The following is a 13,825-nucleotide window of genomic DNA, read 5'->3' on the forward strand; positions in this document are numbered from 1 at the left end:
AGTAGAGAATGGTGTTTGGGACCGCAGGGGCTCCTGGTGAGGTCTGAGGGGTGGAACTTTTGAAACTGCTAGAGGAACTCTTGAAACTGACCTACCTGGACTTCCTTTAAAGCAAAGGAGCCACACCAAGGACAGACTGCTGGGCATGGAAACAAAATGAGCCAAGTCAAGACAAAGGAAAGGGAAGGTCCAAATAAAGATGGAGGACCAGGAATCTCTGAAAATAAGCTGACTGTACAATTTCTTTTGTTGTTTGCAGGGCATGTGGGAATCTTAGTTCCCTGACCAGGGACTGAACCTGTGCCCTATGCAATGGAAGCAATGAACTCTTAACCACTGGACCCCGAGGGAAGTCCCCTGGCTTTTACAAAATTTTAATGCCAGACTGTAAAAATAAAGAAGGTTTTCTTGTGAAGCTAGAAAAGCTATCCTGAGAACTGCCGTCTTCAAAAAGTTTGAGAAAACCTATTTCACATAACAATAATCAAGGGAAAGCCTGGAAGTCAAATCCCATAGACAAGTATTACAATAAAAAAGATCAGAATAGCATTCCTACAGACAGTAAAAGCACATGAGGAAGACACACCCTCCATACAGATCAAAACAACGCCCAGCATTTCATGGAGCTAAAAGACACAAAGAAAATGACAGGAAACATGAATAAATTAGGTAAACCAGAATTAGAAATATTGCTTCCCAGGTGGCTCAGATGGTAAAGAATCCACCTGTAATATAGGAGACCTGGGTTCAATCCCTGGGTCAGGAAGATCCCTAGAGAAGGGAATAGCTACCCATTCCAGTATGTCAACAGGAAACTCAGTGAGACTCCTGGGGATAGATTCAGGCCCCACACCCGAGGCAAGGTGGGAGGGACCTAGAATGGGGGGCTGTGTAATGAGTGGACAGGTGGAGAATTCTGAAGAGAAACTTTGCCTTCTTCAAACCTGTTCTCTAGGGCTGTCAGAGGTTCTCCAGCTTATGCTGAGAAACACTTTTTTTTTAGGGTGTGGCAAAGGGCTGAAGAATTGATGCTTTTGAACTATGGTGTTGGAGACGACTCTTAAGAGTCCCTTGGACTGCAAGGAGATCCAACCAGTCCATACTAAAGGAAATGCATCCTGAATATTCATTTGAAGGACTGATGCTGAAGCTGAAACTCCAACACTGGAGACTGAACTGACTGAACTGAAAGGGCTGAAAGTTTTCTGGGCATCCAAAGCAAAGAATTAGGAATGAGGCCAAATAGAATGGGTTTATCCTTGGGTCAAATAACACAGGGAGCAGGATTGATTGAACAGTCTCAGTGTAGCAATAGATAAGCAATTGTTTTCTTTATTAAATAAATGTTATCATTTATTAAATGTCAAAGTCCCATCATCCACGCAATGGTGTAGCAGTGCTTTCTGATAAATCCAGCCCAGTTCAGGGATTCTGATCTGGGCATTAATCTCTTCAGCCTCCAGAGTCTCTGATCAGTACCTTTGGCACAACGGCACTGTATCTCTCTCTCTTTACCTCTCTCCCCAACTCTTTGCCACTTTACGGCAATGTTATGTCTGAAATTCCAAATTGAGCCTCACCTTTTGTTTTTAGCCGTGACTCATCTTTGACACTCTTGAGAACTCCCACCTCGAACATGGATCCTTTAGATTTTAGCCCAAGCTTTACACAGACCATTGCAATATACAGAAGTACAATTAATTTGTATTTGGCATCCAGGACTATGTGACAACAAGAAGATTCACATGGGACACTATCTTTACACATTAACAAAACTATTGGTCACCTTACCCTATTACAGTGTGACCTTTGATATAATCGTGGCCTTTTTTTCATATTGTGTAATTTTAAAACATGAAAACATAAAACAAACAAAAACCCATAAAGAAGATATGATACTTAAGTACCCTTTCCAGTCCTCCCTTCTTGCACTTCTTAGTTTGTTTTCTCTTCCACCCCTCCTTTCTCGTTTGCTTTTTCTTTCGTTTCCCCTTCTCACATAGCTGCTTACTCCCTTAAGTAAACTATTGGTGACACCCAAAAGCATGTCTTTGGCTGTTTTTGGTTGCCCTCAGAAACAGAGATTGTTGTAATTGTTGTTTAGTCGCTATGTCATGTTGGACTCTTTTGTGACCCCCAAGGACTGCAGCCCCCAGGCTCCTCTGTCCATGGGATTTCCCAGGCAGGAATACAGGAGTGGGTTGTCATCTCCTTCTCCAGGACATCTTCCCAGCCCATTATTGAACCTGGGTCTCCTGCAGTGGCAGGTGGATTCTTAACCTCTGAGCCACCTGGGAAGCCCCAAAGAGATCACAGGCTCTTGCCTATTGATTAAGCAACTGGAGTCTTCACTTTTCTTGATCCTATTCCAACTAAAAAAAAAAACTAAGTTTACTAACATATGCTACCGGACTATTACTTAAAGTTTAGTGCCTTTACATTTTAAATTAATCAAAATGTAAATTAAATTAATGGTCAAAGATCTCTAATGAAAATGTTTTCAGAAACTGATGATGTTTAGATGACCAAGATGGAACACATCCACGGTTCCGATGTAAAAACCAAAGAAACAAAACACACTAGCATTCTGTTTCCGAGGAAGTCTTCTCTTGCTGAACCTTGGGGTCTTCCATTGTAATTCCAGACACAACTACTAAGTTATTTACACTGCTGGCGTGTCCAGGTCTGTGTAAGTTGCCCTGGAGGGCTTTCACACTCCTAGGACGGCCGTGTAAACTTTTTGACCTTGAAGATGGGAATCCCAAAGTTTGGTGTGTTTTCACAGACAGTAAGTTTACCTTGTCAGTTCTGTCAGTAACAGACAAGCGAGAGATCTGAGGGGCTGTTTTAAAAACACAGTTTTCATCTTCCTTGTCTGTGAAATGTCCACAATGCTCAGCCTGCAGTGCAGCTTCGGAGGCAACGGAAGGTATTTCCGTGCTCCGAGAACGCATAATCTTTTGAACTTCATACTTCCATTCCGTGGTCCACTGCTGAACTTTCGAGGGGCATGTTGGGTCCCCGGCTGCACCCCAGCTGTTAGCCCCACCAACGACCTTTCTTCCCCGGGAATACACAAAGCTTCTGGACTTTAGCGTTTTACAAGCGCTGAACGTCTCATCAGGGTAATAGCGGCTTGTCTTTGATTCTTCCAGGGGATAAGAAATGGTGCCTTCTATCTTTGTGGTTTCCACTGTCAGCTGAGTTTTATTTTGAAAATCCGACTTGTTTTCTCCACGTATAGCATCTGTTTGACTTAAACTTGGGGAAGTCATTTCTTCTTTTTTAGGGACTACCTGCCTTTCATCACTTTCAGCGGAAATCCCAGTATCTGGACCTGACTTTGGCTCCGAGGTGCTCTTGCCATTGTCGGAGGCAAGTTGACCTCGGTCTGGGGATGCTGGCACGCCGGTACTGGGTGGCAGGCGAAGGCTGCCCTGGCGCTCTGGGGCCAGGTACGTCCTTTGGTCCTTTTCTTCCTTCCCACGGAAGGAACCAGCTTTTTTCCTGAACGCTGCCCCTGGCGGCATGCAGAAGGAGGTATCCTCATACAAAAGCTCATCCCCGTTGAAATGGTACCTGTACAGGCTGTAGCCATCAGCGCTGCTGATGCTGCTCCGCCTGAAAAGGAACGTGGCATCACATTCCGAGGAGGCCCGGGACCGCGTCTGTATCAGGTCAGACTTGTCGATTCCTGCCAGGTTTTCCAGCGCGTTCACCATTCTGTTGGATAGTTCTTCCAGTTGGGAGAGGCGAAGGTCCACAGTCTGTAGGGAAGTTTTCATAAAGTTTTCTCTTTCGTTGATTTCCTCCAACCTCATGGACATGTTTTCAACTCTGGTGAATACAAAGGGACAGGTGTATTACACTGAGATGAACTAAAGATTAAAACCAAAAATTAATGTTATTGTTGTTGTATGATTTTTTCAGGCTTTGGGGAATCATGGGACTCCGGCATATTTCTAAACGTCACACTCTCCTAATATAACCACTGAAAATTACCCCGAGGAACATCAGGAAACAACAGAATTACAGTTAACACATATGGTGCTCTTTACCATTCATCACACTAAGTACCTTATATATGTATTAATACATACTCACCGAGGTCCTACTCTAGGCTTGTTTAATCTCACAGCAGCCCTATGAGGCAGGCACTCTTTTCAACACCCCCATTTTATTGATGGGGCTTCCCAGGTGGCTCAGTGGTAAAGAACCCGCCTGCCAATGTAGAAAGACGCAGATTCGATCCTTGGGTTGGGAAGATTCCCTGGAGAAGGAAATGGCAACCCACACCAGTATTCTTATCTGGGAAATCCCATGGACAGAGGAGTCTAGCAGCTGCAGTCCATCGGTTTGCTGAAGTGTTAGTGACTGAAGAACAACAACATTTTTCGAGGAAATGAGTCAAGGAGAGGGTAAGTAAACTGCCTAAGGACACACAGCTGGCAAACACTGGGGCTCCAGCATGAGCTCCAGCTCTGCTGTCTTAGCTGGCACATCACACTGCCTCTGATGATAAAGAAAGATTAACACTTAGGTTTTTGAGATTTGAGTATAACTGTCAGCAAGGAATGGTTACAATGACAAAATAAATACATTCAAATCCTTATTTGAAATTCAGGGGATTCAGAAAATACATTGTTAATAGTTAACTTTAGGTTCATCACGAATTATTGCTGCTGCTGCTGCTAACGTCGCTTCAGTCGTGTCCGACTCTGTGCGACCCCATAGACGGCAGCCCACCAGGCTCCGCCATTCCTGGGATTCTCCAGGCAAGAACACTGGAGTGAGTTGCCATTTCAAAAGTACAATGAGCTATCACCTTACACCAGACAGAATAGCCCTCATCAAAAAGTATACAAATAACAAATGCTGGAGAGGGGTGTGGAGAAAAGGGAACCTCCTACACTGTCAATGGGAATGTAAGTTGGTGCAGCCACTAGGGAGAAGAGTATGGAGGTTCCTTAAGAAACTAAAAATAGAGTTGCACTATAACCCAGCAATCCCACTCCTGGGCATATATCCAGAGAAAACCATAATTCAAAAATATACATGAACTCCTGTGTTTATAACAGCACTAAAATAGCCAGGACATGAAAACAACCTAAGTGTCCATCAACAGATGAATGGATAAAGAAGATGTGGTATGTACAGACAAAGGAATATTGCTGCTGCTGCTAAGTCACTTGGCCATAAAAGAGAATGAAATAATGGCATTTGCAGCAACATAGATGGACTTAGAGAATATCAGACTAAGTGAACTAAGTCATATGGAGAAAGACAAATACCAAATGATATCACTTATATGTGGAATCTAAAATATGACACAAATGAACCTATCTATGAAGTGGACTCATAGACTTAGAGAGCAGACCTTGTGGTTGCCAAGGGGGAGAGAGAGTGGGGAGGGAAGTTTTGGGAGTTTCTGATTAACAGATGCAAACTAGTATATGTAGAATGTATAATCAATTAAGGTCCTACTATATAGCACAGAGAATTATATTCAATATCCTGGGTAAGCCATAATGGAAAAGAATATGAAAAATAATATATATATGTATATAACTGGAACACTTTGAAACAGAAATTAATACAATATTATAAATCAATTATACTTCAATGAAATAATTTTTTAATGCAAAAATAATTAAGTTCAGATTATCAGATATTTTACTTCAGGGACAAGAAGTCATTTTAACTATCTGAGGAATACCAATTAACTTTAAATTGTTAACTATATTTAATAATTGGTATTCCCTTATGGGATTGTAAGGAAGATCATAGCAGATTATAAATATCTGCTTTTGGATTTTCTTTTAATTCTTAGATAATCAGGCAACAGCCTGTGAAATCATAATGTTGCCTGAACTAAAACCTGCTAAGGTTCTACTTCTCTTGGCCACATTGAACAGCTGTGCTCTGATGTGTGGGAGGGTCCTTGGATTCTATTCTTAATTCTTTTCATGGGGAGAGGACTATTTTTATGCCCCTTAGGAAACCACATCCTTTGAGCAGGAAGGATCTGGCTTCCTGGCAGTTTGCCACCAGGAGGACCGATTTCACCAAATTCACCATGTATGAAGAGATGTGACTTCCTCCTTTAGAAGCTTCCCTACGGGGATTAACATACACACTAGTGTACATGAAGTAGATGATCAAAATAGACCTACTATGTAACACCAGGAACTCTACTCAGTATTTTGTAATAATCTCTATAGGAAAAGGATCTGAATATATATATACATATCTGAATTGTTTGCTGTACAGTTGAAACTAACACAACATTGTGAATCAACTATGCTTCAATAAATGAATAAATCAAGAAATAAATATTTAAAAAAAAAAAACAAGCTTCACTACCATTGGGCTTCCCTGGTGACCCAGTGGTAAAGAACCCACCTGCCAAGCAGGAGACATGGGTTCCATCCCTGGGTCAGAAAGATCCCCTAGAGAAGAAAATGGCTACTCACTCCAGTATTCTTGCCTGGGAAATCCCATGGACAGAGGAGCCTGGTGGGCTACAATCCATGAGGTGGCAAAGAGTTGGGCACAGCTTAGTGACTAAACAACTACAACAACCATAGGGAACCCAACTACAGTTTCTAAGGGTTCTCTCTCCTCCTGCATTTCAGGGACCAACAGAAGAACTTTTCACTCCTAATTTTCCATGATTTCAAGTCCAACTTAATTTTCTCTGTTAAATGTCATGTCTTCTCATGCCCTTCAAATCCATTGCCGCGAGGATTCATTCTTTTTGTATTAGAAATCACATTGCCTCTGGAACAGACTTGAGATCCTTGAACAAACACAAGAGTTTTGAGAGAAAGCAGCTGTGCAAACTTTTAAAAATAAATAGGCTGGTAAAATAGAGATACGTATCTTCTCAATTCTTTTCTAATTCTCTGCCTAACTTACCCCTTGTGTGACCTAATCCAGAGACAGCATCACCAGCCACTCAGAAAAAGGAGACCTCAGACTCATCTGATTCTATCTCCCTGACATCTCCCTAACCGTCCCTCCTCCCCTGTGATAAAGAGATAACCCCGCTGTGTGTAGGACGCCTCTCTAGGTGTCTCGGAAATGCCCCATCCCTACTGGAGCCACTCCCTTAGCTGAAGCTGTGGAGGAAACAAAGCCTCAAGATGTGGTTTAAGTTAAGAATATTGTTTCAAAATAGATTAACTGTCAAGAACCTACTGTACAGCTCAGGGCACTCTACTCAGGCTCTGCGGTGACCTAAATGGGAAGGAAATCCAGAAAAGAGGTGATATGTGTATACATATAGCTGATGCACTTTGCTATACAGCAGAATCTAATGCAACATTGGATACCAACTATACTCCAATAAAAAAGTAATTAAATAGAATGTTATTTCAAGCTTGTTTTTAAATAGCTACAGTATGGAGACAGCACATTTTATGCCAAATCAAGGGAAGTTGTATTGAGTTTTTAGAGCATGTGTAAAAGAAGGAAGAAAGAACCAGGTGACATTCACTTCTCTCTGAAATGATTTAACAGAAGGACACTTGGAGAACCATCTCCCCTCCAGCCTTGATTTGTAACTTTTGTAACATGATGACTTACCTGTGTTTCACGAATCCTGACATCCATATATGGAAATCAAGAGAGGGATTTTCATTTCAGGAGGGGAAAGAGAAGGGATGGAGGAAACCACTGGGCAAGGGTCCCATCTCTACACACTGAATGGCAGGAGGGCATATAAGAGAAATCCATCGTTTATGACAGAACTCACAGTGAGATACAGACTTTCCTGACTTTTGACATCTTAATTCTGTTTTCTTTTCAGCACAGAACAAAAAACTGTTCTAGGTCCACGGCCTACCCATGAAACAAAGTTGATTTCCTCTCAAAGACATATTTCCAATAATGTCATATTTCTAAGGCCATGTTTTCTCTTTAAAGCTATCATACAGTTAGTTGACTACTTTGTCTTTTGGTGTACAGTTTGGTTTTTTTTTTAATGTTTATTTATTTATTTGGCTTCACCAGGTCTTGTTTGTGGCATGCGAGATCCCTGCACCCCCTGCATTAGAATCGCGGTTTCTTAACCACTGGACTACCAGGGAAGTTGCTGACCCATTTTTCATCGGATCATTGCCCCCTTATTATTGAGTTTTGAGAGTTCTTTAGATATCCTGTATACCAGTCCTACAGCAGATACGTGATTTGCATGTGTTTCCTCCCAGTCTGTGCCTCATTTGTCATTGTCATAGCAGTGTCTTTTGTAGAGCAAAAGTTTTTTCTTTTGATGAAACCCAGTCTATCACTTTTTCTTTTCTTTATAGAGGTTTTCTATAAAGAAAACATCTTTATGGGTTGTGGGTTGTGCTTTCAGTTTCAGTTTAGCTTCAAAAACTTTCAGTGAAAGGATTCGCTGAACTCTAGGTGCTAAACAGGTATAGAATGACATGACCATATGGGTAGAGATGGTTACAGATCTTCAAATATTTTTATCTGTATCTCAGTAGATCTAATACCTAGAGGATTTAAATTTGAATCTTATACCACTAAACCTGAAAGTAGTTTAACTAAAATGCATTTTTGATAAGGCTCTGTGAATAATGTTTTCCATTCCATTCACATAATAGGCACAGAAATCTATAAATTAGTGGGACTTTGTAGTAACTTGGGCTTCCCAGGTGGCGCTAGCGGTAAAGAATCCACCTGTCAATGCAAGAGACCTAAGAGATGCAGGTTCGGAAAAAAAAAAAAAAAATAGAGATACAGGTTCAATCCCTGGGTTGAGAAGATCCCCTGGAGAAGGAAATGGCAACCCGCTCCAGTATTCTTGCCTGGAGAATCCCATGGACAGAGGAGCCTGGAGGGCTGCAGTCCATGGGGTTGAAGAGTCAGACTTGACTGAAGCGACTTAGCATGCACCAAGAGAATATATGCCTAAGTAGGGCATAACTTTATTGACTTTCATAGACTCTTATCTATTAAATATAATGTCCAGGCTAGTGAGAAGCAGCTATATAGCACAGGGAGTTTAGTCTGGTGCTCTGTGATGGCCTACTGGGGTGGGACGGGAGGTGGGAGGGAGGCTCAAGGGGGAGGAGATACTTATAACTGATTCACTTTGCTCTACAGCAGAAACCAGCACAACATTGTAAAGCAATTATCCTCCAATTAAAAATAAAAATAAATAAATAAACAAAAAAAATATGAGGTCCAAATTCACGTTCTCTTGGTAAGAGTCCTGTGTGTCTTTGCAAAGGACAGAACACAGACATTGGGAGCTCTGTAGTAAGCCAGTTATTAAAACTCATTTTTTGTACAGTCATTTTTTTTATGTGAAACGATCACCCTTTACCTGCAAGGCATCTCACAAATTATATGGGAACATTTCCTTAATGATAGAGTTAAAAGGTAACATAAAAACATAATATTAGTGGAGCAACCAGGTCCGGTTCCTACTTGACAAGACCCATGTTTCAAGATCTCATGGTTGTCTATGTTGAGTTCTAAGACTATTCCTACCCTGTCATTTCATTCCAGGTCTATAGATCATAAAGTTGTCTCATCCAGCCGAAATTCAGCTATTTTACTTCCCATCTGCTTCTTCGTATGAGGCTGCCTTTTAAGTTTAGTAATTGTAGGGAGAACACCCAGGGTGGCACCTGATTGTGCTTACTTATGGAGTTTTTACATGTGAAAGACTAAACAAAGAACAATACTTGAGTCTTCAATCTTCTGTACTCATTCTTTTCAGTCAGCAAAAGACTGAGTAGTCTCTGAAGAATATTAAGTTCTCTGGGATTCTGCCTCCATGCCACATCATTTATACACAGCAACTCGGCCAGGCACACCTCAAACCTCCTTGGATTCTAGAATTCAGGTCATCTAAATCATTAACCTTTCCTGACTGTGTTCTCTGCTCTGGCCAGACTCTGGTCAGGCCCTCAATGAAGCTCTTATTGATATCCTAGGTTGTCTCTCCCTTACTTCCAACATAGCAGTGACAGTCCCTAAGTCTTCATCCATCATGACCAGGACTCTGGGGCTAGACAGGGATAAACAGGGCTGGAGGTGATGTAATATGTTTTGCTGCCATTTGTGAACCCTGACATCACCATGGTACCCACATTGACTGGTTCTCAGCAGCCCAGGCCCCCATCAGCCCCCTTTTGCTGTACCTCAAGCATCATTCACTTTCTGCATCCTTGTCCTCAGGTTGAGAGGCATGGAGCCACATTGACTTGACCCAATACAAAGTCACAACTGTGTTGTCATTATTGCCACCAGGCAATCTCTTGGTTAATGACGTTCCTACAGTATTTCCCCTCAAGGTGAACTCGGATCCTCCTTCTGGCTTCAAGTCTGTAATGTTCCTGGGTCATTCTTTTTCCCCATTCCTACTGCTTCTTACAAGTCAATTTTCCATTCGTATAAAACTCTTGGCCGCTCTCTAGCCTTTCATTTACTCTTGACAAAAATTTATTTTCTGGAGTGGGGACCAGGACATGAGCATGCTTCTCTCTCTCTCTCTCTCTCTCTGGGAGCCTGCTGCCTGCAGGGAGTGTGGGTTCTCATTTTGTCAGGGTCATGGAGTAAGCTTAGAAGGGGAGAAGGCAGCGGGGCCTGTGGGCTCCTGGAGCTTCTTGTGCCTGGGTGGGGACAGGGGTGTGTATTTGGCAAGACCTGATCCACGTCCTCTAGCACAAAATTTATTACTAATAAAGCTGACGTTTTTAATCTCAGTCCAATGTCGGCAACGATCTCTGATTTGGCCTTCAAAGTCACATAAGGAGCGAGATTGTCATACCAGGCACATTGAAACTCCACCACTTCAGCCCAACCCTCTTCTATCATCTAAGCATCCTTGACTCTTATGAATTTATAAGATTAAGACTTTCAGGTAAGCTCTACCCCCACCTTCCCCACCCCTATATGAACGGCCTTCTCTACATTAGAGGAATCACCACCTCCTTTCTAAGACTGATCATTCTTTCAGGTCTTTTTGCAGTTACTGTCTTGTTTCTTTTCGTTATGTCTTTCTTACCAGCATCTTCTCTTCCTGGTACTTGGGAAAAGGATACCGAAAGATCAATTGCTGATACTTTCACAGAGATCCTCCCCCCCGCCATTGCTCCCCAGCAGTCCTGGTTAAGGGTGAAGGAAAGCCACTTTCTCCTGGACCCCCTCCTCTTTCTGTGTCTGGCATCTACCTATGAGTCAGTCAAGAAAGCGTCAACAAAGGGAAACGAAGGGGCAGGAATGTGCTCCTGTCACCCTGAGAACTCAGCCAAGGGAAATGGGAAGCATTGTGTTTTTACTACCTCCCCACCCCCTGCCATCAGCCCCAGCACACTTTCATTCCTCTTACGTGTGCAAGGAGCCCCAGGAGGAAAATGCAATTTGGCAGCGACCTGATAATCACATTCCTGGAGCCTTGATCCAAGAATGGTAAAAATCCAAACAATGCTGGGAAAGGGAGAGGGGGCCAGGCAGGGTGAAACAGAGCACTGTTTCCATGGTAAATCACTGCCTGTGATTACAGTCAAGTAAACGTATAACTAAAACATGGAGATTAGGTTTATAAGATGAGGCACCTTATCCTTCTCATACAGAAATCATTTTTTATAATCTCGAAAGTTTAGTAATTACTAGTAAAATAGCAAAGAAGTGTCTCAAAGTTTTATTGAAAAGTATTAAGGCCAAAAGCTGGTGTAGATAATCCTTGAGTTTGGCTGGCAGAATGATTAATACAAGGTGACTAGGTATAGGAGTGGGGAGGGGACAGAGCCCTGCAGATGCCCAGAGCAGAGTCCCTCCTGTGGCCTGGGGCAGAGACGGTGGCCTAAACACACACTAGGAAGACTTCACTGTGTATCATGTATTCTCTTATAATTGCTGGGGCCCCTGATTGGGAACTATGTGCTGACATAGTCTTTTGACATTGTACCATGTTTTTAAGTTTCTCGGTATACACATGTATATCAGACATGAAATGCATGGTTTCAGAAAACTTTAATGCTCAAGACTCCAGGGTAGAATGTCCAGTGGCTAAGACTCTGCGCTCCCAATGAAAGGGGCCCAGGTTTGATCCCTCGTCAGGGAAGTAGATCCCACCTGCCGCGACTAAGAGTTCTCATGCCGCAACTAAAGATCCTGCATGCTGCAATGAAGATCGAAGCTCCCCAGTGCCGCAACTAAGACCTGTTACAGCCAAAATAAAATAAATAAATAAAATTTAAAAAGAATGATGCTCCAGAATCCTCTTAGGCATGGCTCCCTCACTATGCTCATCCTTCTACGGACATTGTCCATTAAAGTCTTTGGAACAATGTCTTATCAATTCTTAGGCACTTTGACAAGCTTCCGTTGCTTTTATGAAGTGATCAAGGTTCTCAAAGACTATAAAATTCGAGAAAAAAAAAATGTCCGAAGTGTGGATTGATTGTTCTTGTCCACCTTTGCTGGTTGCTCTGAGGTGTGCAGCTGCAGGAAAAGCAATACTACAAAGAATGGAACAAGTCACCCTCTCTGTCCCTCCCAGACCTGCCTTCCTCTGCTAATTGACTGACTCGCAAGCACAGGCAATCAGTTCATGTAGCTTGTAAGCGATGATGCTGATCTCGATGGGTAGCCAGGACAGATGCCTTTGCCCTTCCTGTGCCTCTGTTCCCTGAGGGTGGAAAGGTGATGGAAAGGAGCAAGGAGGGCACTAGTCAGGATGAGGAGGTCAAGCTGGGGACAGACCATCCTTGGCTAAGGCAACAGTATGTCAAGGGCGGGGAGAAATGTCCCCAGCAGTTACACGGCCCTGCAGCTAATGGTTCTCCCCATGTATTGCATTGTAAAGGCGCCCACTTTGGGGTTGGGGAAGAACTGTCACGGCTTTGTTTGTTTTGGTTTGGTTTTGGCCTGGGATATTTGCAATAAATGTCATCGTTCACTTATTTATACAATATATAAGCATTATCTGGAACAGTCACACTATTTCAGGGAGGGAAACGCATTAAAAAGCCAAAGTTGGGTCAACAGGAGAACTGTGAGTGAATGTTAAAACGAACTTGATGTCCCCGTTGGCCCTGATGCCCCGCTCCCCGCTCCCCCAGTGGCCATGCCCCAGGCGCACCTCTCGCAGGTGACACGGATGCGTTCCTCGCTGGAAGACTGCTGCTCGTCCTCCTTCTCCTGGAAGTGCTCCCGGACGCACTGCTCCTCAAACTCGTGCAGCCTCTTCAGCTCCTCGTCGCTGAGAAATAGCTCTGCGTATACGCAGAAGAGGTTGGCACGTGAGACATCAGCCAGGTAGGTGCGTCCTTGTGAGTTTCACAGGCCGCCTTTAATCTAGCTCGTTTCCCCATCCCTTGCAGGCAGCACCCTGCCTCCTGGACTGGTTATCACACAAAGACTCTTTGTAATATCAGTGATCATCTTTCCATTGGAGATGAACGGCTCACTTTTAATAAAAATTTTTATTGAGGTATGCATGCTAAGTCGCTTCAGTCGTGTCCGACTCTTTGCGATCCTATGGACTGTAACCTGGCAGGCTCCTCTGTCCGTGAAATTCTCCTGGCGAGAATGCTGGAGTGGGCTGCCATGCCCTCCTCCAGAGCATTGAGGTATCGTTGATTTATATACTGTGTTCATTTCTGCTGTACAGCAGAGTGACTCAGTTATACACACTTTTTTTTTCATATTCTTTTCTATTATGGTTTATCACAGGGTATTAAATATAGTTTCCTGTGCTTTACAGTAGGATCTTATTGTTTTTCTATCCTATATATACCAGTTTGCATCTGCTAATCCCAAGCTCCCAACTGGTTCCTTTCACTGAAAGTTCAAATTTCAA

The 13,825-nt window shown here is 42.9% G+C and overlaps 1 protein-coding gene across 1 annotated transcript in view; it reads right to left on the minus strand.

Annotated features, from left to right (window-relative positions):
- Positions 1 to 2,507: 2,507 nt before the first annotated feature.
- Positions 2,508 to 13,825, minus strand: part of TRPM1 (transient receptor potential cation channel subfamily M member 1) — a 65,327-nt gene continuing 54,009 nt past the window's right edge. The window contains exons 25-26 of the mRNA XM_043922319.1: positions 13,106 to 13,238; positions 2,508 to 3,837 (exon numbers count right to left, since the gene is read on the minus strand). Of these exons, the coding sequence (XP_043778254.1) occupies positions 2,580 to 3,837; positions 13,106 to 13,238 (1,391 nt within the window). The 3' untranslated portion in view covers positions 2,508 to 2,579. The remainder of the gene's footprint in view (positions 3,838 to 13,105; positions 13,239 to 13,825) is intronic.

This window comes from Cervus elaphus, chromosome 13 (genome assembly GCF_910594005.1).
Source record: "Cervus elaphus chromosome 13, mCerEla1.1, whole genome shotgun sequence".
Classification (NCBI taxonomy): domain Eukaryota; kingdom Metazoa; phylum Chordata; class Mammalia; order Artiodactyla; family Cervidae; genus Cervus; species Cervus elaphus.